Here is a 24,455-nt window from a genome sequence, read left to right on the forward strand (position 1 = left end):
CACCATAGTATGTTTTAAGATTCTAAGTTTCTTATGATTTCCCTTTGCCCTAAAAAAACCCGAATAACTAAAACGATGAGTTTATAGCAACTAAAATCATGCACATGGATCTGAAATAACCACGCAATGACATATTTCACAATGCTCAGCATGCATGCAAGTGAATCTAATACTCACTGGGTGGCCTTTGTTGAGTCACTATCTCTGAGCCTCAATTCCCATCTGTAAAAGTAAGAATAATATTCTACCTCATGGGAATAATAACATGAATGCAATTAGTATGTTAAAGCAATGTGCAAGACGTGCTACAGACCACAGGTTATAAAATAATGTTCTAGTATTGAACAATGGCAAATTATAAGTGATTATGATCTTCTCAACCTATTACATTTTTTCAGTCATACAAGTTCATAATTATTCTGAACTCATTTTATATAAAGTATGAGTTGATTTGAAATATAACCTCTTATTTACCCTTTTCTTTTCCCCTCCCTGTCTGTTTCAAAGGTGTTTGATGTCTCCTGTTTTTTAAGCATTAATTTTCATACATTTCGCTGATTAGTCACAGAGAGAAGTGTTGTGTAGAGCCAAGGTAACTGTTGCCAATTACTGGACTTTGAAACACTGCTAAATCTGACTTTAGCTCTAAATCATTTTCCTTTTTTTCCCTGTTGGGTTTTCAAGTCATGGCCTCCATCATACTAATCCATAGTTCAGTGGCTCTACCTGAAACATTTCCAGAAGAAATCAAGTTAATTTTCACTAAGAATAATAACTTATTTCGATATTATTTCTGCTTTAAAGAAGAGTGAGTAATTGCCCTTGTATATAGCATAGAACATATGAAAGACAAAATACCAAGTTATAATCAACAGATTTTTAGATGTGCTCTATCAATCTATAAAAACAGAAATGCAGTTGGTAACTGGATTGATTGAATTGATTGATATTCAATACTCATCAACATAAGAGCAACTATGGTTACTATTCTGATCCATAAACCCAATTGATTACAGACAGAAATGCAAAAATAAAAACAACCTAGAAAGAGGAAAAGGATATAAAACTTAGAAGAAACAGGAGGCCTTCGGATGGAATGTGAGTGGCTACAAAGTTCAATTGTCAATTGGAAAACCTTGATTTGGGACCTCAAACCTTTCATAGAACGGTCTGGTTTTCTCAAGATGCAGTCAATCAATTTGCAAGCGTTATAAATCTGGTAAACAAAGGCCGGTAGTAAAAACTGTCTAATTTATTTTTTTTAAAAAAAAAAAACAGAACTTCTGCCAGAAGCTAAACTTCATTGAAAAAGGCAGTATATTTTTCATCAAAATTAAGCAAGGATTTAGATTTCTCAGAAGACCTCCCAGAAAACTTTAAATCCAGCATGGTTATTTAAATACCAGTGTGCACACAAATGGAATCCTAAATACAGAAATTTCTCACTCTAGCTATTCCTTCATTAGTGCCTGAAAGAAGGTTCACAACATCACCCAGTTATTACAGAAATGATTTTAAAAATGTGATTGTTATCATCATTTTGCCATAATGGAGCATTCTAGACCAGTGTTTCCCAACCTTTAAGATGTATGAACTTCAATACTCACTATGCTGGCTGAATAATTTCAGGAGTTGAATGGAAGTTGGGCCATGGCAATTGGCCTTTTGTTGTTGTTATTGTTGTGACTCAATTTCCAGACAACTCTACCCGGCTGAGTCAGAATCTTCATCGACATAAGGAAGCTGAAGTTCACACATCTTAAAATTGCTGCTCTAGATAATACTGTAAGTTTTGAACAAGGTAAATTACATGAGAACAATGGATCATTGTACTATTGTCCACAATGAAACTGTTGCATTTGTGCATGCCAGATGCATTCCTTTACCTCACAGGTGTCAAACTCGGTCACGACACTTGACGTATCCTGACTTTTTTGCCTTTGCAGACCCGGGATGGGCATGGGCTGCGCGTGACGCATCCAGCCCACGGGCCGCCAATGTTCTAACCTAGGCTTCCTGAGTCAGTAAAAAACACACGATTAGTCCCCAAATCCCTCTTTCTATTTCAACAGCTGTGAATTCTATTCATTCACAGCCTGTAATGAGTCACAAATAGTTTGTAAAGAGTCCAACAGAAGTCTGCCATAGTCCTTCAGGATAAGGCTGATAAGTACCCACCTTTATCTCCTTTGACATGCTGCCAAAGACTTAATTGGCAATTAGCTTTGCAAGGTCACAAGGAGCACAGAGTCAAAACGGAGTTTCAAAATTTAAACCAACCAGAATGAACAAAGTTGCTTCCTGCAAGGGCTCACATGTTCCTCCTTTATGTTTTATGGGAGGGGGCCAATAATCTCCAAGCCCTACTCTCGAGTCATCCTTTTCGTCTTAACTGTTCTTGCCTTCTGGCAGCTCTACACATGCACACACTGGGAACAGGTTCCCCCTGTTCCTCTGCCTCACTGACGTCCGACTCTGGAGGCTCTGGAGGCAGGACATAACTCCCAGATGGCCCTGGCCCCCTCTCTGCCTCTGACAGCTCTCATCCGAGCCTTCTCCAGACTCCAGGACCGGCTCATGTTCTTCCCCAACCTCCTCACTGTCCGACTCTGCTGCCAGCTCCACAGGCTGCCGGCAGATCACAACAGCCAATTTGACAGGCCTGCTCGATCTTCTTCATAGAAAAAGTAGCATTCTTCTAGGCATGGCTGATCTCCAATTCAACTACTCAATTATCAAATTAGAACCAGGAAGGGAGTAGTGTGATATCACTTCGCCAAGATTATAAGGCCTTACTACAGTCTCCTTCTTTATCAGAAGATATATCTTCAGTTCAGTGCATGACAAAACACCTACTTGTACACACTAATGAATTTGTCACAGGCCTTTAAACCTGTACATCTATCCTTCTCAGTCTGTGATAGTTAACACGTTGCAAGAAGCCTACTGTGCTCTTATATCAGTACAGGGAATACAATCTGGGAGGTAATTTCTCCTACCTTCTGGTGAGCCTGAAGTATGTTTGATATTTTCAAAGTTGAAAACAGCAGGTCAAGGGCAGGCATCACTGAGGGCCACAGTGAGAAAGGACAGGCACTATTGCCTAGCTAAATATCCAATGATAAGTCTCATATCTACATATCTACTTTGTATGCCAAGAGGACATTATTTGTTTTTAAAAGGGGAAATGAGCATATTTATCTGACAGTGCTGTCTCTTTAAATTAGCTGCTATACTTCCTGCTGTATATACATATCAAACTTCTTCTGATTTTCAGAGAATCTGGCAGCACAGAGAAAGGAAGCCTAGAGGGGAAATTATGTTGGCTTCTTGCTAGTGAAAAACGGAAGGGGAAAATGCACCTACTCGGACCAAGAGGAATTAAGGAATTGTGGAACAAGAGGTCTCTTGCCCTTTCAATGTTGCTGATCTCATCACTTCACAAGTGGAAGTCCTGGAAGGACACAGAATTTCCACTCCACCTTACACATCTATTGACCTATGTAATGATAGTCTTAGCCTTGGTTTGCAACTTGTTGATCAGTGATCAGCAAGATCTTCCCTTGCCTGTGCGTATAAGCCAATCCTTGATCAACCCTATGAATTATTCTAAGTTTCCCTCCAAATATTGGTCATAAGAATAATGTTTTTTAAAAAGTGTTCATGCCTTTGGAGATTCTCAGTCATCCAGATCATGGTTGTCCCAAAAATGCTTTTTCAAAAGGCAACTGGGCTTTGTTTTTTCGATTAAGAACTGAAGAAGCTTCTTGTGTGAGAAGTGAAACGTCTTCAAGGAAAAACAAAGTCTAGTTGTCTTTTGAAAAAGCACCTTTGGGTTGAAAAGTGTTCTTTAACTGAAAGGAAATATGTATTGATTTTGAGTGCCTGAAATTCCTTTACACATACATTTTTGAATCCTACCTTTATATACCATGTTTTTCATACCAAATATGTTTTATACCATGTTATTTATTTACTTACTTACTTACTTACTTACTTACTTACTTACTTACTTATTTATTTATTTATTTATTTATTTATTTATTTATTTATTTATTCGATTTATATGCCGCCCTTCTCCGGAGACTCAGGACAGCTTACAATGCATTAAGCAATAGCCTTCATACTTTTGTATATACCTGCTTAGTAGGGCTTTTTGCCCCCCTCCCACCTTGAGTCTGGTGAGAATTGAACTCGCAGTAATTGCAGGCAGCTGGCAGCTAAATGCTACTTTAACAGCAGCAGTTTAGTCTGCTGCGCCACCAGGCTCCTTGTTTTTAATACAAATACAGCATATTTTAATACTAACCATAAGTCCTACACACATGATTATAAAAACTTCATATTTCTAGCAGAGCTGACTTTTCCATTCAAAACAAAATTCCATCAAACTTCATCCACAATTTTTGAAGTCTTCTGTAGGTTATGTCTCATGCAATATTCATATTTTCTCAAAGTACTGTAGTCTTTGTGATTATGTCATTTCAACAGATTCATGCCACAGACAATTCAATAATTAAGTTAAACCTCAGTATCTGTTAATTAGAATCCTTAAAAGTTAGGACAATTTTTGGTAATAATACCCATTTAGAGAGCAAAAAAAAAAAAAGTACAGTAAGACTAGCTGACAATAGAAAATTGTCAAATCTGTGATTCAGCTAACTCATTCTGATGTGAAGTAGCTTCCAGTGATTTTACAGGAGAAATATTTTTGGGTTTGCGCCTAGTAATTTTATCTCAAAATGTTTTATCCCCAGTCTATGAATCCTGAACATTTTCCATTCTTTATTCACAGAATATTTATATAAGATCACCCAATACAAAAAATGGAAAAAATGAAAAGCAAGGAAAAATAATAACTAAACAACAAAACAGGGGTTGCAAATTGCTATTCTGTACATATCACACATCCATCAAAACATAAACAATATTTAAAAGTTTCTAAATAAAAACATATGATACTATATTATTGTAAAATATCATGTAATCTCTGCCAATGGGAAACCTATTGCATAATTTTGAAATTTCTCTGAGGTTATTTTCAACACAGAGCATCTGTATGTAATTTTTATTGATGCTTTAGGTTACTAAGAAGGAGGAGACATGTGCATTCTCCTTACTAAGAAGGAATGAATGTGCATTCATTAGGATATTGTTATTTCAGTACTTTCTATTCAGTTATTAACTATCTGCTAAGAATATACTGCCTTTAACCAATGTTTTACAAAAATCAAACATTAAATATTTTTCTACTGGCATCTTTTTAATTATAACTAGGAATTTCCTATGAATAGGAAATTTCCAAAAATTAATTTTTATGGGAGTTGGGAACTGCCACATTAGAGAAGGCTCTTTAAATGCTAAGTGAAAGATGCTTACAGTAAGTTAAAAGCATGGATAAATTCATTGAAACCCAGCTAGAAAATGCTTCAGGATAAGGAAGCCAATCTATCTTATTAAGTACAGAACAATATGTCTCTATTTTCTGATGACACTTCTGTCAATACACATGTCTGGAACTACGAATCTGCTCATTTTAGGAGAGAACCTTTTACTCATCAAGGCTCACATAAAGAAAGGTAGTACATATCTTAAAATGTTGTTTTATTGAAAAGCTGTCCAGCTAACACAATGTAAGCATTGCTATCTTCTTATGAATTTTTTTAAAAGTTCTGGCCATAAATAACTTGTGTTCTGCACCAGGAAGATTGCTATATTTATTATTAGAATAAGAAGACTTATAAGAAGACTGTCTAGCAGCATTGGTATAAGAAGCACAGGACTAGTTATTCTTTTCCATGAATATTTATATTTTAATTGCCTTAGTTTCATGGTAGTTTTAAAAAATGCTTAGCCACATAAATGTATGGAAGCAGATAAACAGAATTTGCTGAATATACCCGCGATAATTATTTCTTTCCTGTGAACATTATGAATGCCGCATAAGCAGATTTTGAGGATCAATATCATTTTTTATTTAAAGCTCAAGATGAGCATACTAGAGGCATATTATGCCCCTTCCCTTAAAGGAAGTATACAATCATTGCCATGCTTCTGGGTTCCTCTACAAATGTTACAATTTTTGAATGGCATGCATTGATAATGCAACTTCATTCTCACAATCAATCTTGATTGAAAAATCTATATTGAAAAATAATAATTTGTCCAAGTTCAACCAGAAAATCTTACGCCTGTGTAGAGATTTGAACTCAGGTTTATCATTGCCAAATAAAGAACTTTAACTGCTAGGCAGCATTTCTTAATACAGGTTGTCTATACTCCATGCTGTATCAAGATTTCCACTTTCCTGATGACCTTAAATAATTTTACTATAATACTTCAACTATTAATTTATGAGGTTTCAAAGATTTCCTACAAGATGCTTGTTTCAAGACATCAGTGAGTAAACCCCCAGGCTATCCCAAATATCTAGCCAAAGACAACTGGTTTAATCATATTTCTACAAAGTTTCAAATTTATTATTTTTTTTATTGAAAAGTTTTACAAAAAAGAAAAAAAATTCAAATATTTCCCGTTCCCCCGTTTCAAATTATTTTATAATCATAGAACGGTAATAGATTTAACTGTTTGATTTTGTCTGGTTATAACAAAAAGAAAAGAGAATAAGAAAGGATTGTTAGTTTATATTTGATGTGAATTGCTGCCTTACTGTAAACACTGCAACAATAAATTGCTATTGTATGGGACTGTTATTGGGTTTCTACTATTATGTTATTCCTAGTTTCTATTCTTTAAAGCGACAATAAGAACAAGTACTCAAGGTTAAAAATTATTTTGTGCTTAACAACCTAACTCAAATAACTGATTCTCCTTGTCAACATCAATCATATCCATCCATCATTTTTTTCAGAATAAATCTAAAAGTTTTAATATAATAGAAAACATGATAGATTAGTCATCATTATAGGATTTCACCTTCTTTATAATCAAGACGAATAGGCAGATTAGACACAAATTTCTGTAGGACGAATGTAAATTTAGCTAAATGTAACAGATATTTCCCATGTGTGAGAGTATCAGGACTGATCTTGTTACCTCTCTGACACAATGGTTTTCTCACAAAGTATTGTGCTGTCACCATTCAGTCCCTAACAGGATCAGGTCACAGTGTAGAACTGCAGATAGTATCTGAAAACATAGCTGGATATCCCAATACCAAAACAGCCATTCAAAATTCCTTTGATCCCCAAAGCCCAGAGGCTCCTTTGACCACTATTGCTGAAAACTGCTACCAAAGAGAAAAGCAGGCATGACCATTTTACATCATTGTCCTGCCCCTAAGAACACTTAGCGTACACAGAAACTTCAATACAGTCTTCAGGAATCAAAAGAGTGCCAATTCCTTTGGTAAAATGTATTTTTCTTTCATTTTTATTTTTCATTTTTATTTGGGGATATCCTGCAGACTTTATTCCGTTTTTCTTCACCCTATGCCTTTCTGTATGACATATCATTCTATCTATCAGAAACAAGAGACTTTGCTACTCATCATGTTAACATTCAGGAAAGTTTTTTATATGTTCAGGAGAAATGAAACTGCGTTCACATAGTGCAGAATGTTTTGTTTTTTAAAAAAACCTTTCCAGATGTGCTAAATCCCTAAACTTCCATCTATTATTGCTAAATTGATTGAAAATCTTGGGACATATATTCATAAAGCTAAGATAAAGACAAACAATTCATTATTGGAAAAATTTGGTGATAGCTTGTGGTTGCTTGATAGCTAAAAAAGAAACAAATTCACGGAAAAGGATATAAGGACCTTCTGGTTTCTTTACTTTTAATAGATAATCCTAAAATGTAAATACTGTTCACCACTTCATTCTCTTGTTCTCTTATTCTAGAATCTCTTATTCTAAGGCTGATCACTGTGCCTGCTGTCATTAATTTGGTTTTCTACTTGTAGTCACATGCTTTGATTGGGCTTCTTGATTTTTAGTACTAAGTAATGCTAAGCTATACTGAAATTGCAACCAATTGTAAGTCTGTACAAGTAACATCTAATCCTATACATATCTTCTAAGGCTTCTAAGTTCAGTGGGGCTTTTGCCAAGCTAAGTGAGCATAGCATGGGAGCCCAGAATTATTGCATAATTTATCACTAGCATTTGTTTTCCTCCCTTCCATTTTCCTTTGTCATTTTACATTATAAATTCATTTTGTATTTGTGCATGCCTACATACTGTTTTAATGATTAGGGGTAGATATACTGATATAAATCATGAGTATAATAGGCAGCGAACAAGTCACATTTAAATCTGTTTCCTCAGGGAGAGGCGTGGCCAGTGTCGCAGCGGTACGGCGGACTCTTTGGAAGTACCTAAAGAGCCATCGATATCTCCGCTGCCCAGTGGTCTTAAGTGACCTAAGTTGTCCTGTAGGGACAACGAACAAGAGAAGCACGGACTGACCAACACAGGGGGGATTGCAAAGTCCCTGGTTGGTCAGGAGAAGCTCCTCAAACTGGGTGGCAGAGAAAGTGACCCTAGAAGTCGCTAAGAAGCTGGGGTGGCCGCAATGGAAGAAACCATAAGAAGACAGCGTGTGTCATCAAGGTGAGCAAAACTTATATTTTTGAACAAAAAAATTTCCCTTCATTTCCACTTGTAGAAGAATAGAAGAATTATTTAAAAAGCAGTTTTATAACACAATCTTCCCTGGCATTCTTCTAATTGGTGGTGTCTGGATTCAAATCTAAGTCTTCCAAAATTATCTTCTCTCTTTCTTATATTCCAAGCAAAGAATGAAAAATGAAATTCAGTACCAAGGACAACACCAAAATATCAGGAAGGTGACACAGTGTTTTCTACAAAGACTCAATTAATCACTAAACATCTAAAACACTATTCTTACATTTTTTTTAAAAAAAGGGGAAGGGAAGACCACCGACAATGAATATGTAGCATATTGTATAATATGTCAAGCATTTAAAAAGCCAAAGAACTCATCATATTATCATGCCAAACATTACTCACCAGAATAGAAAGGTGAGATAATAATCAATTAAATGAAATAAAATATTCAGCTGATTGTCTGCAGAAGAAAAAAAATATTTGTACCTGATTATATATACCTTGGCTTCAATTTAAGTTAAGTCCTCTATATGGCAGGATTCCAGCTCATATAGAAGTCAACATGCATGAATGAGCTGGTCAATGATTGTAAAAAAGTATTAGTACTGCTGTTATTACTCCTACTACTGTATGCATGAAGAATTTTCTCATGTTAACTGTATATAGGCATTTGATATCATTTCAGTGATATTAGTGGAGAAGCAGGACTTAACTCTTTAATAATATTCTTATAAATTTTTCTAACAGAATCCTGAAGAATCTGATAAACTAATTATTTCAGTTACTATGGAACTGAATAACTGCTACACACATTTATCTCTTCGGTGTTCAGTGCATTTCACAAACAACTATTTGTTCATGATTTAAAGGTTCTTTTCAAAAGCCAATTTTGTCATACAATCTAGTCTGAACCATCTGTAGGAGACAGTAATCTTTATTTTACTGACTAATTAAATATCTTCTCACTAGCACACTTATGTAAGTCATTATAATAAGGATACAACCACTAAATGCTGTTTCCAAACGGAAGTTGATAGAGAACAAATTAGCCTACATTTTTAAAAGAACTGGCAACTGAGAAGCAGAGCAACATTTATTTCTTTTTTCTCTATTAATTATTCTCCCACTCCTCAATGTTTAAACCTTAGCAGAAGAGCAGTTTTTTACAAACAACATGATAGTGACATTTTTATAAAAAGATTCTGTCGATGGAATTCAACTGGGCATTATCAAGAAACAATTGTTTGGTATATCTGGAGCAGAGTTGGAAGATGATTAAATAATAATAATTAAGATGATTAAATAATATATTATTTAAATATTAATAATATTTAAACAAAATTTTAATCATAAATTCATGAGTAGATTCTTTTATTTCTATATACTATCTCATTGCATCAGATAATTTAATATGTTAGGAAAATACTAATTTTCTATTTAACTATATTGTGATTACAAAATGTACACAATATTTCACTTTCATAAGGGAGTTTGTATTGAGAACACTGGAAAGTACAGAGTTCTAAAGGTAGTTAACATTACAGTGTATCCTTTTAAATTATCTGAAAACAACTTCAAGGTGAAAATGTCAAATATTTAAAAGACAGCATCAAGTTTCTTTGGCAAAACCTGGCTAACTTTACATGGACTAAGCAGGATCAGACTTTGATGCAGACCACAAAAATTTAAGCCTGCAAGATAAATTGGTGGCAGGAGAGAAGGCAACGACAAATCATTTCTGCAATGTTGCCTAGAAAACTTTATGGATGTGTTTACACAAAAGCTTTGTTCCAAGCTCTACTCATAGGAAACTATGCTATTTTAAAAACTGCTTTAATAAATTAAATTGTTTATTCAGATATAAGCAACCATTGTCAGTTTCCCAGTTTTAATTTTCCAGATATTATTTGCATCAAGAATAGATTTGTTGAGATTCTCAGAATTGCTACTAGCATGCTTTATTTTTTTCTACTAAAAAACAGTGAGATATCATGCTGCTGACACAGTTTCCAATGCCTTGAATATTCTTATGTGATTGGCTCACTACTGCTAAAATCTGAAAAGCTGCTCCTATTTATTTCTCCCTTATTTATGCAATATTATAAACACACAAAATCTGGCTACTTTGCAACTGTCTATCACAAGAATGCTTTTCACAGAAAACACACAAAATAATTATTACAGGGCGTAAGAGCAGCTTTTTTTTAGTTCTGCTTTAAAAATGTCAGACATAGAATGTCTACTAACATCTGTTTAAACTTGTAATAATTCTTTTTTTAATACAAGAAAGACAAAGGAAAGATATTTTCAAAATCTAGACACTGACTTTTGTATCCTCACATCTAATTTGGTGGAATCGGACTTCGAAAATCTGGTTATCGTGAACCTGGGACAAATTCTGCCCATTCTGCTGCTGTTTTTATGGCAACAGATTTTCTGTGATGTATTGCTTGAAATAAGTGATGCTACAATTATATGAACTCTGTTAGTTTTATTAAAATAAATGGCAGGTTACTAGTGTGATCTGCTTAAAATATACTTTATTAAATAAGGAAACAAAACATTATCTTGGCCTAAACAGATAGACAATAGCAACATTAGCCCTATTTCATTGTATTTTCATATAGCCTCATTATCAAAAAACTTATATATAACATACTTAAGTTAATGTATAATATACATATACATATACATATACATATACATATACATATACATATACATATACATATATAAACGCAACACAAAGGAGAATGATGTGTATGCTCATAATTGCAAAGATCTGGAGACAATTCCATCCATTAAGAGTTTTGTCCTTTGTTCATTGCTTTATTGAACACTAATCTTTTCTCCCTCAAATATGGACAATATTTAATTAAAGCTTTAAAAGAAGCATTGTTTTAAAGAGTCTCATCTGCTTTAATTATAATATTTAGTTCTTTCTAGTTCCTTCTCTTCAATTTTCATAGTCCCGTCTTATCATCTTTTCTTTTCTAGTCAATAATACTTCCCCAGCTATCACTCATGCCCTCGTTACCTCTCGTCTGGACTATTGCAATGCTCTCTACATGGGGCTCCCCTTGAGGTGCACTCGGAGGCTCCAACTGGCACAGAGTGCGGCCACGTGTTTATGGGAGCGACGTGGAGTTCCCATGTAACACCTCTCCTGCATGAGCTGCACTGGCTCCTGGTGGTCTTCCGGGTGCGCTTCAAGGTTCTGGTTATCACCTTTAAAGCGCTCCATGGCTTAGGACCTGGTTATTTACGGGACCGCCTGCTACCACCAATAACCTCCCACCGGCCAGTACGCTCCCATAGAGAGGGGCTCCTCCAGGTGCCGTCGGCCAAACAATGTCGGCTGTCGGCCCCTAGGGGGAGAGCCTTCTCTGTGGGGGCACCTACGATCTGGAACGAGCTCCCCCTGGAGATAGGGAGGATCCCGGATCTGCACACCTTCCGCCGCGCGCTTAAGACTCTTCTATTTCATCAAGCTGGCCTGGCCTAAATCTTCCCCCTTTTAATGTGGAAATTTTAAATTTGTTTTAATTATAGGGTTATGGGTAAGGTGTTTTAAATTGGGGAGCCATTTTGGATTTAATTTTGTTTTAAATGTATTTTAATGCTTATACTGTATGTTTTTTAATCTTGGCTGTTCACCGCCCCGAGTCCTTCGGGAGAGGGGGCGGTATAAAAATTTAATAAATAAATAAATAAATAAATAAATAAATAAATAAATAAATAAATAATAAATAAACAGCTAGGAACTGCCTCTATATTATAATTAGCAATACCAAAGTGAACATAATAAATGAAGTAGCTAAAAAAGAGATAAATGAGCTAAATGAAGTAGCTAAAAAAGAGCCTCGGTGGTGCAGTGGACTAAAGTGCTGTTAAGTGCTAGCACTTAGCTGCCAGCTGCCTGCAATTAGTGTAAGTTCAAATTTCACCAGGCTCAAGGTTGACTCAGCCTTCCATCCTTTTGAGGTAGGTAAATTGAGGACACGGATTGGGGGCAATAAGCCAACTTTGTATAGAACAACACCACTTAGGGGGTTATATACCGCTAAGCAGTATATACAAAAAAGTATGCAGGCTATTGCTATAATGCATTGTAAGCCGTCCTGAGTCTACGGAGAAGGGCGGCATATAAATTGGACTAATAAATAATAAATAAAATAATCCTGATCTCCTTTATCCAACATTATACTGTATAATAAAAATATGGCACAACAGGATCAATTCAGCTCCACTCCACTAATTGACTATTGTGTGTCTTCAAAATCAAAGTAAAAGGATATACTGTATAATGTATTGTTATGTAGTCACTTCCTAATAGACGTTCTCAAGTATTCAGGATAAGGAATCAACATAAACCTTTTTCTGGGGCCATAGCCAGATAAACTCCATATCTCAGAATTTATTGTCTTGTTGTTTCTCAAAATTTTTCTTGTTTTTTTTTTTACAGGCAGCCAGCAGTGGAGAAGAGCACTGCCATATCCTGCAAGACATCCGTTAAGATTTGCTGAAGCTTTATGAAAAGCAAAGATGACAAGTGACTCACAGCTGTTTGTCCCAGTAACTATAAATCAAAAAGATGCAATTGGCTTGGCTTAATACAAGTGTTTGGAACAACAGAAGTACTGAGTGCTGAGCCTAAGTCTTCCTAACTTGTGCATATATATTTATTACCTAGCCCTTGAGAAAAAAAGAAGCAATGCCTGACTCATTCTTTAGAACAGTTGGGATTGTTGTTTTTTTAAATCAGCCGCATTTTCTTCATAACTCTGATGAGTTCAGGAAGTCCCTGTAGGAGAAAAAGTAGCAGAACTTGGAGATGGAGTCAAAAGAGAAATCAGCCTAGAGTCCCTATGTATCCACAAACGGACTAAGCACAACTCTTCTTAAATTCTGTTGACTCTTATCTGACACCAAGTGTTAGCAACTATACCAATGTAGTTAGTTCTAACCATTGGTTGAGCCTTGGCATAAGCATGATTAGTAAATAAATCCATTTAATTGGAATTTCACATGTGATCTTGATGTTTTGCACCAAACAGTCCCTGATTTTATCTATTATGGTTAGCAATTTGTTGTTGTTAATCATTATTTTGAATAATTATGAAAAGACTAGCCTTCTTTATAATTCCATCTGTTTTCTCTCTCTCATCTCAAGGAGTCATTCCTTTGGGATGGGGGGGGGGATGTTGGAATGCCATTTCTCCACATAAGCCCTATTATCTCTTCTGAGACACTCTTCTCCTTAAATGCACTGATTCCAATTCTTGTCCAATTCTGTTGCCTTTATAGTTTTATCACAGACACACAATGAAAATTCTTCAGTAACCTAAGGTGGTTTCAAGGGTTATGCACTAAATATGATCTTTAGGAGCATTTAAGTATAATTTATTCCACAATAAATCTAATTTATTAGTAAAGCAATAGCAATAGCACTTAGACTTATATACTGCTTCACAGTGCTTTTACAGCCCTCTCTAAGCAGTTTACAGAGTCAGCCTATTGCCCCCAACAATCTGGGTCCTCATTTTACCAACCTTGGAAGGCTGGTGAGATCTGAACTGCCAAATTGCAGGCAGCCAGCAGACAGCAGAAGTAGCCTGCAGTACTGCATTCTAACCACTGTGCCACTGCGGCTCAAAGCAGCAACATTTGGGTGAGTCACTACTTGGTTGGGAGACTTCCAGGGAAGTTGAATATACATCATGGAAGGAATCAATTCTTACTGGGAGATACAGAAAACTGCACAGTTGGGCTCCACATAATCACAATGAGCTCAGTTCAACTCTGTCTCACAATGCTGCAGGAAAGCAAACCATCAGCAGGCCACATTTAGCCATGCACACATCCATCTTTACCCCTGAGACCAGGGCTGAAATGCTACTGGTTCGTACTGGTTTGGCTGAACTGGTAGCAGCGGCGAATGGTTCAGAGAACCGGTAGTGGTGGCAGCGCGAGGCCCACCCACCCAGACATTGTTACTTCCTGGTTTTAACCAGGAAGTAACCTGTTTTTTTACCATAGACTAAGTTTGGTATTGTGATGGTACAGTTTCTGGATGACCGTATCCAGATACTTAAAAATTTCTGACTTGCTTCTATCATCCAGCCATTTAGGCACCAAACATTCTCATGAAGTTTGTACATTACTAGAAGTAGCCCTTTTTCTATTGTAGTGTTTATGAGTTTACCTATAACTTTGATCTGGAAATGGTATGTAGATCTGAGGTCAATAAATACAATGCATAATGCAGCACCTGGCTCAGATGAATATTTTTCAGCCAGATGTTGTGGTATAAGGGAATGGTCAAAGAATTCAGCCCTAGAAACTGCCTGTTCATCTGCCAAAATATGTTCTGAATTAATACAATTGGGGAGTTATTTTGTAAACTTACTTATGCTTAAGATGAAGGGCTGATAGTTGGCAGGTTAATCTTGATTGTAAATATTTTAAATGGAAGTATAATACCTAAACTCCAAGCATTTAGTATTTGTACAGTATAATCAGTGTAAATAAATAATGGAAACTAATATAGTAGTTTTCTAATATATCGTTCCAAATTATTATATAGGACTTCAGCAGAAACTGCTTCCTGGGTCTTTATTGTGCTTAAGTTGTTTAGCAATCTGTTGTTGTTTTTCAGAACTTGTGATGGGGGCTAATATGGAACTTTAGATTTAATCAAACTGTAGAATGTATTGGCCCCAAATGACTCTAGCATACTTTGCTTTTAGGAAATAGGAGAAAGGCACCTAGAAATTGAATGAAAAGCCATCAGGCACCCAATAAGAGTAGATTCCTAGCTTGTAATGTTATTAATTGTGGCCAGCAGGTCCTACAAAATTATATTTGTAGTAGGTATTTGCACTGGGTTTTTTATAGCACACTCCTGGATGGAATGTGAAGCTGGATCTTCATTATATAGTTTAAATAGCTTAACCAATTCATTCTTGCTCAAGGTAGTCAGAATCAAACCAGGGTTGAATGGATAAGCCTTTCTTTCAATTTTTTTTCTTTTTTGGGTCCGGTAACAAAGCACGTAATGGTGGCTGGAGTAGCTAAGTACAATTAATATAATTCTGTAAAATACAAATTTCCAAGTCCACCTCAACTATTTAAGGAAAAATCTGTGAATCTTTGTCAGAAGTTATCCAGTGTCACTTTTCACTGATGCATTCATTTAACCTGGATGGGGTCACACTGATAGTAAAGTCTGTTTCTAAAAAGAATTTATCAAATTCTCTTGTTGCTCTGATGCTAGGAAAATGCTAACTATATGACTAGCTCTCTAATTTTTTTTTTTTAATGGGCCACTTCCTTGATCAATCCTATAATTAATCAAGGAGGGTCTCAAAAGAAAACTCATCAAGAAAATCATTACTAACAGATCCCTCCAGTGGATATAAATTTAGCTTGCTCAATATTTATAATAAAAACGGTCCTATCACATTCTCTTAATGCCAGGTATACAAAGAAGAGTGCACCTGTATCTGGAGGATATTGATGGAATTTAGCAAACAGTACATTATCATTTAATCCCATTCTTGATGTTAGAAACATCAGCAAAGGGGTAAATAAGTATAAAATTGCTTGAGTAAGCACCTAATTTGGCCCACAAGATGTTAATTTGGGGTTGATTTCACAAAGGTGGGATGTATACATTAACCAATAATAGCATGACATTATTTAACAACATTGCATAAAACTCCAATGGGTCTAGCACACTGTATCTCATCAACCTTGGCAACTTTAAGATGTGTGAATTTCACCTCCCAGCAACATTTTAAGAAGTGTGGACTTCAGCTTGCAGAATTCTGGGAATTAACAGTCCACACACCTGAAGGTTGAGAAACACTGATCTAGCAATGATTTTAAAGCATTGCTTAATTGTAATCTGGAAACACAGAAACTTCATATCATTGTGCCTCATCTTGTTTCTGGACAATGCTAGCAGTGAAAAGGACTTGTAATGATCAAAAAGTAAGATGACTAGGTTTCCTGAAATAAATGAATACCATCTTGATGAATTACCAAAGTAATTCATAAAACCAAAGTCTTTGGACCTGTGTTCCATCTACTGATATTCCATGAGTAGAATGACAGAAGAGCCTGCCACAATTTCCAGTGGAAGGCATAGGCAAAGATAACACTTCCTGGATACCAACAGCATGAAAGGATAGTCTTTTTTTAACATTAGAATCGGCTTTAAAGGAGATAATAATAGATTGAGTGTCAAGGTGGACAATCGTTAAAGTCAACTTTAACGGAGGTAATAATAGACTAGTGGGCAATTTTGAGAGGATCAGAAGATCTACAGATGGCCTTTTACTCATAAATCTTTGCTAAATGGCAAAAAAAAAAAAGAGTATTCCTTCCTGTAGTAGCTGGGTCTTTAGAATCTTCATCTTGTCCTTCTACTAATTCACTGATGTTTGCTAGGGCATACAAGTTGAAAACCTGAAGGCAAATGTGGAGCCTTGATCTGATTGAGACCAAAAAAATTTCTCCATCTTTATGCACTGAAAAAATAGCTATTGCACCACTTTTTCAAGTGCAGTCTAGGAGAATTACGGTCAGCCCCAAAGGACTTTTCATTAATTATCTCTGTATCTGGGTTCTCCAAGGTCATAACAGCAGTCCTGATACTTTGCTTCTCAGATTCATTGCAACAGTCCTAGGCAGCTAGGAAAACCAAACTGATTAGTGATTTGGCCATTCAGCACATTGTTACCAGAGTTTGCAACTCATCCAGTCACTTTAGGATGTCCACTTGCTCAGAGTCTGGCAAGGCACCAAAAGAGTCAATTAGCCTTGTTTCTAGAGACTCATCAATGCACTCTTCTTTTTATAGATATTGCAAATCGTACCTTCTCAAGGGCATTATTGGTGGAGCGTCCTTGAGTTTATCTCTGTTTAATTTATTACACTGTAAAGAAACAGTATTCTCGTGAGCAAACTAAACTGAAAGCAGAGTAATTTTCTCTGTACCAACATAAATATTGGAAATATTAAGAAGTCGCTCAAGATGAGTTTCCTTCAAACAACATATTTGAAACTGTAAGTTGTTACTCTTCTGGATGATAACCATTTCACTTTCAGTACTAGTAAAGAAGCATGTGAAGCCAGTTCAAGGGCAGGGTAATTGCCTTTTTTAAAGTCCAAGCATCCTCTATTCGTTCTTCTGTTAGATTTTTTTTTTTAATTTGATTTATATGCCGCCCTTCTCCGGAGACTCAGGGCGGATTACAATGCGCTAAGCAATAGCCTTCATCCTTTTGTATATTTATATAAAGTCAGCTTATTGCCCCCACAACTGGGTCCTCAATTTACCTACCTTAGAAAGGATGGAAGGCTGAGTCAACCTTGAGCCTGGCGAGATTCGAACCTGCAGTAATTGCAGGCAGCTGGTCTTAATAACAGGGTGCTTTAGACCACTGTACTACCAAGGCTCTGTTTGTAGGACGGTCTGACTCAAATGCAAATAACAACTTCTATTTCGTCCCCTCTCCTTTTTCCATGCTATACATTAGGCTCTCCCTGACCATTTTTCTTCCTGTCAAGTTTGGACATAAGACCTGCTTTTTTCTTCTCCACTAGTGTTTGTTGAGCACAATTAGTGGATTTTACACTAAGGATACATGCCCTGGCAGTCTCTCGTTGTTTTTTGTTTTGTTGGCTTTCAATAGACTTTATGAAACTTTCTTTTAGAGAGTCCATCTTGGGTTTTTTTTAATTGTGGTCACCAACTTGAACACCTATGCTGTCAATAAAGGCTGTCTGGTTATAAAATCTGTTACAATCTCCTTTTTTAGATCCATATCATTCTCATCCTGCAGTGAAGCTGCTGAACAGACGGCAGGAGTCTCAGAGGAGGGGTTCTGTTGCTATCAGAGTTCTCCTTCAGTGTACAGAAAATTTCTAAAAATGGATGACTTTCAGTCTTTGCTTATAAATCCCACTCCAGGGGATCCTATCTGTTTGGCAAGTATACAAGGCTCAAATTACTTCTTACTTGCTATGTGTTTGTCCATTTTCAACTGTTCGGAAAAGCTGGATGAAGCCTATGGTCCAGGAAGTACATATTATCTCTTCTTTATTTTTCCTATCATGCAGTCCAGTCTGATCAATAAGTAATCAAAAATATTTAAGCTAAAAGCTAAAAACTGCTTGCTAAAATTAAATGTTTGATCATAATTACTAGTTACCTAATTTACCTAAGCACAACATAAAAGTACAATAATAAAATAGCATCATTTTTGAATAAGACTAAAAGTAAAAGAAGTAAAAGTAAAGGTTCCCCTCGCACATATGTGCTAATCGTTCCCGACTCTAGGGGGCAGTGTTCATCTCTGTTTCAAAGCTGAAGACGTCTCTGTGGTTATGTGGCCAGCATCACTAAATACCAAAGGCGCATAGAATGCTGTTACCTTCCCACCAAAGGTGATCCCTATTTTTCTACTTGCATTTTTTACGTACTTTTGAACTGCTGGGTTACCAGAAGCTGGGACAAGTAATGGGAGCTCAACCTGTTACACGGCACTAGGGATTCGAACTAAAAATAAGACTAAAAGTACATTCCCATTAATTCCTTCTACTGATTCCAACCTGGTCTGATCGTTCAGAGCAAGGAAGGAACCAGAGGGCTCAAATAGCTAATTTTCTAATGGTTTTGTCTTTGTCTGGCAAGAGACTATTTATGCTTGAAATCACAGAGTGGTAATTTGTTATATAGACCTTGTTTACATTGCAAGCTCTGTCTTATAGATTTCCTCTGAGAGCAAAACCATATTTTAATTGTCTTTCCTGAATAATTCAATTTTTTTCTGTTTAAAGTAACACTCCACCTCAGCAGAAAGATTCAAGAACTCTTGCTAAAGTTTTATCTCTGTGTTTGTTAACAAAAATAACTCCCAATTAAATCTGGGTCCTCCAACTAAACAGAATGTGTGCATGTTCTTCCATGAACTGAATCAATAAAGCTCTTTCTGTTCGCCTTCTACAATTTCCACCCCTTTGCTGATACTGATTTTTTTAAAAAAATGAGGCACATTTTTCTTTTCTAAAATGAACTGCTTAGAGTGCAATGGAAATTTGCAGTCTGGAGTACACATCATGGACAGTACCCTGAGCCTGTTGTTGTCCTTGAAACTAATGATTTTCTCTCCTAAATTTTCCCATTATTGTATATTTGTAATGTATGTGTAAAAGGGAGGAAGAAAGAAATTCACCCACTACACAGATCTCACTTCCTCATCTTCTACTGCTGTGCCCTCATTATATCCCCAAAGATGGAAAGTATTGTATTTTAAAGATGAACAAAAAATACAATGTTAAAGTATCTCATTCTGCCCAGCCATACAATAGAGTTGAATGTATGCTATGAATATGACTTTGGTGGTAACCTATAGTTTATTACATTAAATAAATATCCTTTGAGTTGAGTTCGGCTCCTGATGACTTCATGGAGATATCCATGTGGTTTTCCTTGCAACAATAAGGAAATGATTTCCCCATTGCCTTTTTTTTTTTTTTGGTTGTATTTTGCAGTCTAGTCTACAGCCCTGAGATTCCCCGATGGTTTCTCATTTAGGTATTAACTGGTTTGCTTTTTCAGATAGGCTACAGAACACAAGGGGCTGCCATTTATTATTTTGAGTCATCAATATCCACTTTTGCAGCCAGATGCTGTTAGCTTTGGTATATATTAAATAGCCAGTTAGAGGCAGTGTGCAAAAGCCTGAATACACACGTTTAATATTTAGCTACCTACCCCAATCTAAAATATCTAGGTGGTATATGTAATATTTTTAAAAACATTGGGAACCTTACCTAATCAGGATCATACAACAATTTCAAATGGTTGTCTGCAATAAACTGGACAGGTTTAAATAACAAGGTAGGTTCTAAAGAACCTTACGAAATATTAAGAGGGGCAGGGACAAGTAGATCTTCAATAGCAATGTGCTTCAAAATATACAGTCCATTACAGAAAAAGCCTGCCTTCAGTTCTTGGGAATGAGATCTAGAATAGGACTTTGCTAAGGGGCCATCAAAGGACAGGCAGAATTTAAGTTAGGAAATTTCCAGCATCACACCATATGGAATTATAGCAATTATAACCAGCATTCTGTACTTGGAAGCCACCTGATAACCAGCAAGGCAAATAGGTATAACTGTACAATAGATTTATCTTGTTAGCACTCTGAGCGTTGCATTCTGAATCAATTATACTGCAGCTTCAAAGTCATCTTCAAAAGCAGTTTTCCATGTACAATACATTTTAGTAGTCCAGTTATGTCAGGGGTGTCAAACTCGTGTCAGCAGGGTGTCATCACATGATGTATCGTGACTTTTTCCCCCTTCATTAAACCGGGAATGGGCGTAGCCAGCACGCGACGCATCCGGGCCGTGGGTTTGGACAGCCCTGAGTTATATGGTGATCAGACAATGAGTTACAATTGCCAGAGCTTCCTGGTATATGCAGGCTATATCTGCATTATGAAGCAACAACTGTCTCAAAAATCAGTCATACAGGTAGTTGTAGGTATGCCTTAATATGTTCATTTTTCATTATTGCTCTGCAAACTGCATTGGCTTCCAGTAGGGTTCCCAGGTGCAATTTAATGTCCTTGCTATTAATTCTAAGGCTTTTAATGGAACTGATAAAGTTACTTGTACAAATAACACTAGCCCCACCATATCTAATGGCATTGGCAGGCTCCAAATTCTTTCTATCAAGCAACACCATCTGATAGGACCCAATAAGTGCAACATCACAACAACAGTTGTGTGGAACAACTTTCCCCTTGAAAACTGAATGATCCTTGCCTTATAGATTTTTCACACTGACAACCTGGCTGTCCTTTTGGGCATCAGGCCAGAGTCTTGAGTGAATCTGTCTCTAAGGGTCATTGCAATACATTGATTGGTGTCCTCAACTGCCAAACTGTTTTTTTACTATTATTTTTATACAACTTTATAAGAAGTTGTCCAGAGTTGTTTTGCAAGTGAGGTGGTCATATAAGTTGAATAAATAAATCTTCATTCCATAGCAAGTGGGACATGAAGGTTAGCATGACAAATAGAGAGGCAAAGAGAGATGTGTAAGGAGGAGAAGAGGCAAGGGAAATCTGAAGGATTTGCTTAGGCTTATTGCTCATTTCTAACATGAAATGAGAAGAGAGGCAGTTGTTTGATAATCAGGATACACCTTAGGCTCTACACATTATTTCCTAGTAAATACTATGGAATGTTGGAGTGAAGATACATAACCTAGGAGCAAGTCATATGTAGAACATGAATTCACTATTAAGGAGAGAATATCCAAACCACTCGATTTATTCTGAAACTTAAAAGTAGAATATTATGATATTCAAATGCTAATCATATCACTTAGCAGATGACTGGAAAGCAGGGTATTTCAAAGAGAGACATAAATTATAAATTGTAAACAAGCATATGTTCATTCATACCCCCCCAAAGGAATGCAAACATTATTGCAACATCTTCATGCATAGCCTTATTTTAGTAATCAAGACTAAGTAATTTAAATAAGTACACATGGTTCACATTTATCTTTTCACATCATATTTATATTTTGTTTCATAATTCTATATTGTCCAGTGGATTTAGGAAATAAAAAACATAGAGATAACAATTAACTGACCTTTTAGTGCTAAACATAATGGTAAGTGTTTTGCTTCACATAGATAAGAAATCAGCAAAATCTTGATCTTGTAGACCTATTGGGGAAAAATACAAAATCTTCACGTTAAGATCTGTGATCTTAGTTTGATAGGTTTTAAGAAATAATTTTCAGAAATCATGTCTGATATGAATTTGAAGCAACACAGATAAGCCTGATGTAAAGCTTGAGAAAGTATCTTAGACAAGCTGTCCTCCAACATTCTAGCATCCCATCACCCACCACCTTAAACAGCCCACTAGAGCAGAAAACTCAAGATAGCACTATCAACCATCACTTCAATTGGCATGTATTACTATGGTATTATATTGTCCTGCACTTTATATTCTGATATGGCCTAAAGGCTAATCAATAGATTATTATGATGATTGGTCACACATCACTATTATCTGTTTACAGCAATGTGAAGTTGTAGATGCCTGTTCTTTAGCTGGTGTTGGCCTTCATACTCATCAGGTTCTTCTCCAGAACCTAGGATGATGTAATGTATCAACATAATTTTTCAGTTGACAGATGGAAATGTTGCCAATGCACAGATTTTCTAAGCGCCATCCCAGATTCTTTGATATGTCACCCAAAGTGTGAATAATCACTGGGATGACCACAGCTGACTTATGCCATAATCTTTCAGTTTTGGTTTTCAGATCTTGATACTTTCTGATCTTCTCCAATTCTTTGTCTTCTATTCTACATTCCCTGGTATTTTGCCACATCAATGATCACATTTTCTTCTTTTCAGCCATAGTCATAGTTCTTGGTTTATGAGCAAGAACTATCAGTCTGTATTCGGAAATGTGACAATGTTTTAACCTACTCATTTTTTGCTACTTTTTTCAAGTCTATGTTTCCATCAATTTTTCATTACTGGCATGAACATTTTACAAATGTTATATCGAATCATTTTGGTGACTATATTAGGATGTTGTTTACAATGTTTGTGTGATTTTATTGCATGAATATATTATAAACTGTTTCTTCTGCTTCTTTGCACAATCTGCACTTTGAATCATTGGATGATTTTTCAGGTTTGGCCTTGACTTTTATTAGTTTGAATAACTGGCTCTTGAGCAGCCAAAATCAAGCCTTCTGTTTCTTTTTTTAATGTTTCAGTTGCAAGACATTGCCAGGTTTATTTTTATCCACTCTCCCCTTAATCTTTTGCAGAAATCGATCATATAATGCTTTTCCTTGCCAGCATTCTGTTCCTGTTTCATATTAGCTTTTTGTTTCCTATACACTTAAATTAGTTGCAATTTTTAACTTTCATAAAAACTTTGCTGTTTTTTACATATTTTTTTCTTCAATAGCTTGTTAGACCTGAAGTAAATGTCTGCCTCCATTTCTGCAAGATAGCTACATGGTCTAGTGGTTAAGGTACCAGACTAAAAAGGAGGAGACTGTGAATTCAAGTCCCGCCTCAGCCATTAAAGCCAGCTGGGTAATGTAGGACCAGGCACTCTCTCTCAGCCCAACTCACCTCACAGGGTTGTTGTCGTGGGGAAAATAGGTGGAGAAAGGTATGCCGGATATGGGTCCTGCTTTGAGCTATTTGTAAAAATAATAAAGGTATGATATAAATAACACTATGCATAATGATAGTGATTAGTTTTCTTGTTCAAACTGTCCAGTTCAGCTTGTGTCCATTTAATAATTTAAGTAGTTGGAATTATGATTAGTTACACATTCTTGTTGTTATTGTTATTAAGAAGATATCTTTTACTTATGAGTAAAAGGATAACATTAATATGCATTTGCAAAGTTTGTCAACATATTTAAGGACTTAATAACAATACATGTTTAGAGCTTTGGATTTGAAAACTACAAGGTAACATGCAGTCATATCTACCGGTATGTATGATGTTTCTTAAAAACCAAATTGTCAGCTCCAGGAGGTAGACTAGAGCAAGAAATCAACTCTATGGGAAAGTTAAAACTAGCTTTATTGACATTAACTAGAACAAAATTTTGACATCATGGCTCCTCTGGAGGTGCGTAGGGACTCTGGGACGTAGAGTTTCGTCCCTTTCCACGCTAGGTCCTCCCTTTTAGTCAAGATATGTTGGTTGTCACGGAACCAGCGGTCTGCTAGCAGTTCGGTTTTGATGTTTGTGGTTAGATCGCTTGCGGGTTGGTCTTGCTGG

General features: G+C 36.1%; 1 protein-coding gene across 1 annotated transcript in view; it reads right to left on the reverse strand.

The window, feature by feature from the left end:
- The window catches only part of OXR1 (oxidation resistance 1), a 189,707-nt gene extending 167,366 nt beyond the window's left edge, over positions 1-22,341 (reverse strand). The window contains exon 1 of the mRNA XM_070940378.1: positions 22,276-22,341. Within this exon, the coding sequence (XP_070796479.1) occupies positions 22,276-22,292 (17 nt within the window). The 5' untranslated portion in view covers positions 22,293-22,341. The remainder of the gene's footprint in view (positions 1-22,275) is intronic.
- Between the last annotated feature and the right edge of the window lie 2,114 nt (positions 22,342-24,455).

The sequence above is a fragment of the Pituophis catenifer genome, unplaced genomic scaffold (genome assembly GCF_029215685.1).
Source record: "Pituophis catenifer annectens isolate HBS135680 unplaced genomic scaffold, rPitCat1.0.hap2 SCAF_3, whole genome shotgun sequence".
Taxonomy (NCBI): Eukaryota; Metazoa; Chordata; class Lepidosauria; order Squamata; family Colubridae; genus Pituophis; species Pituophis catenifer.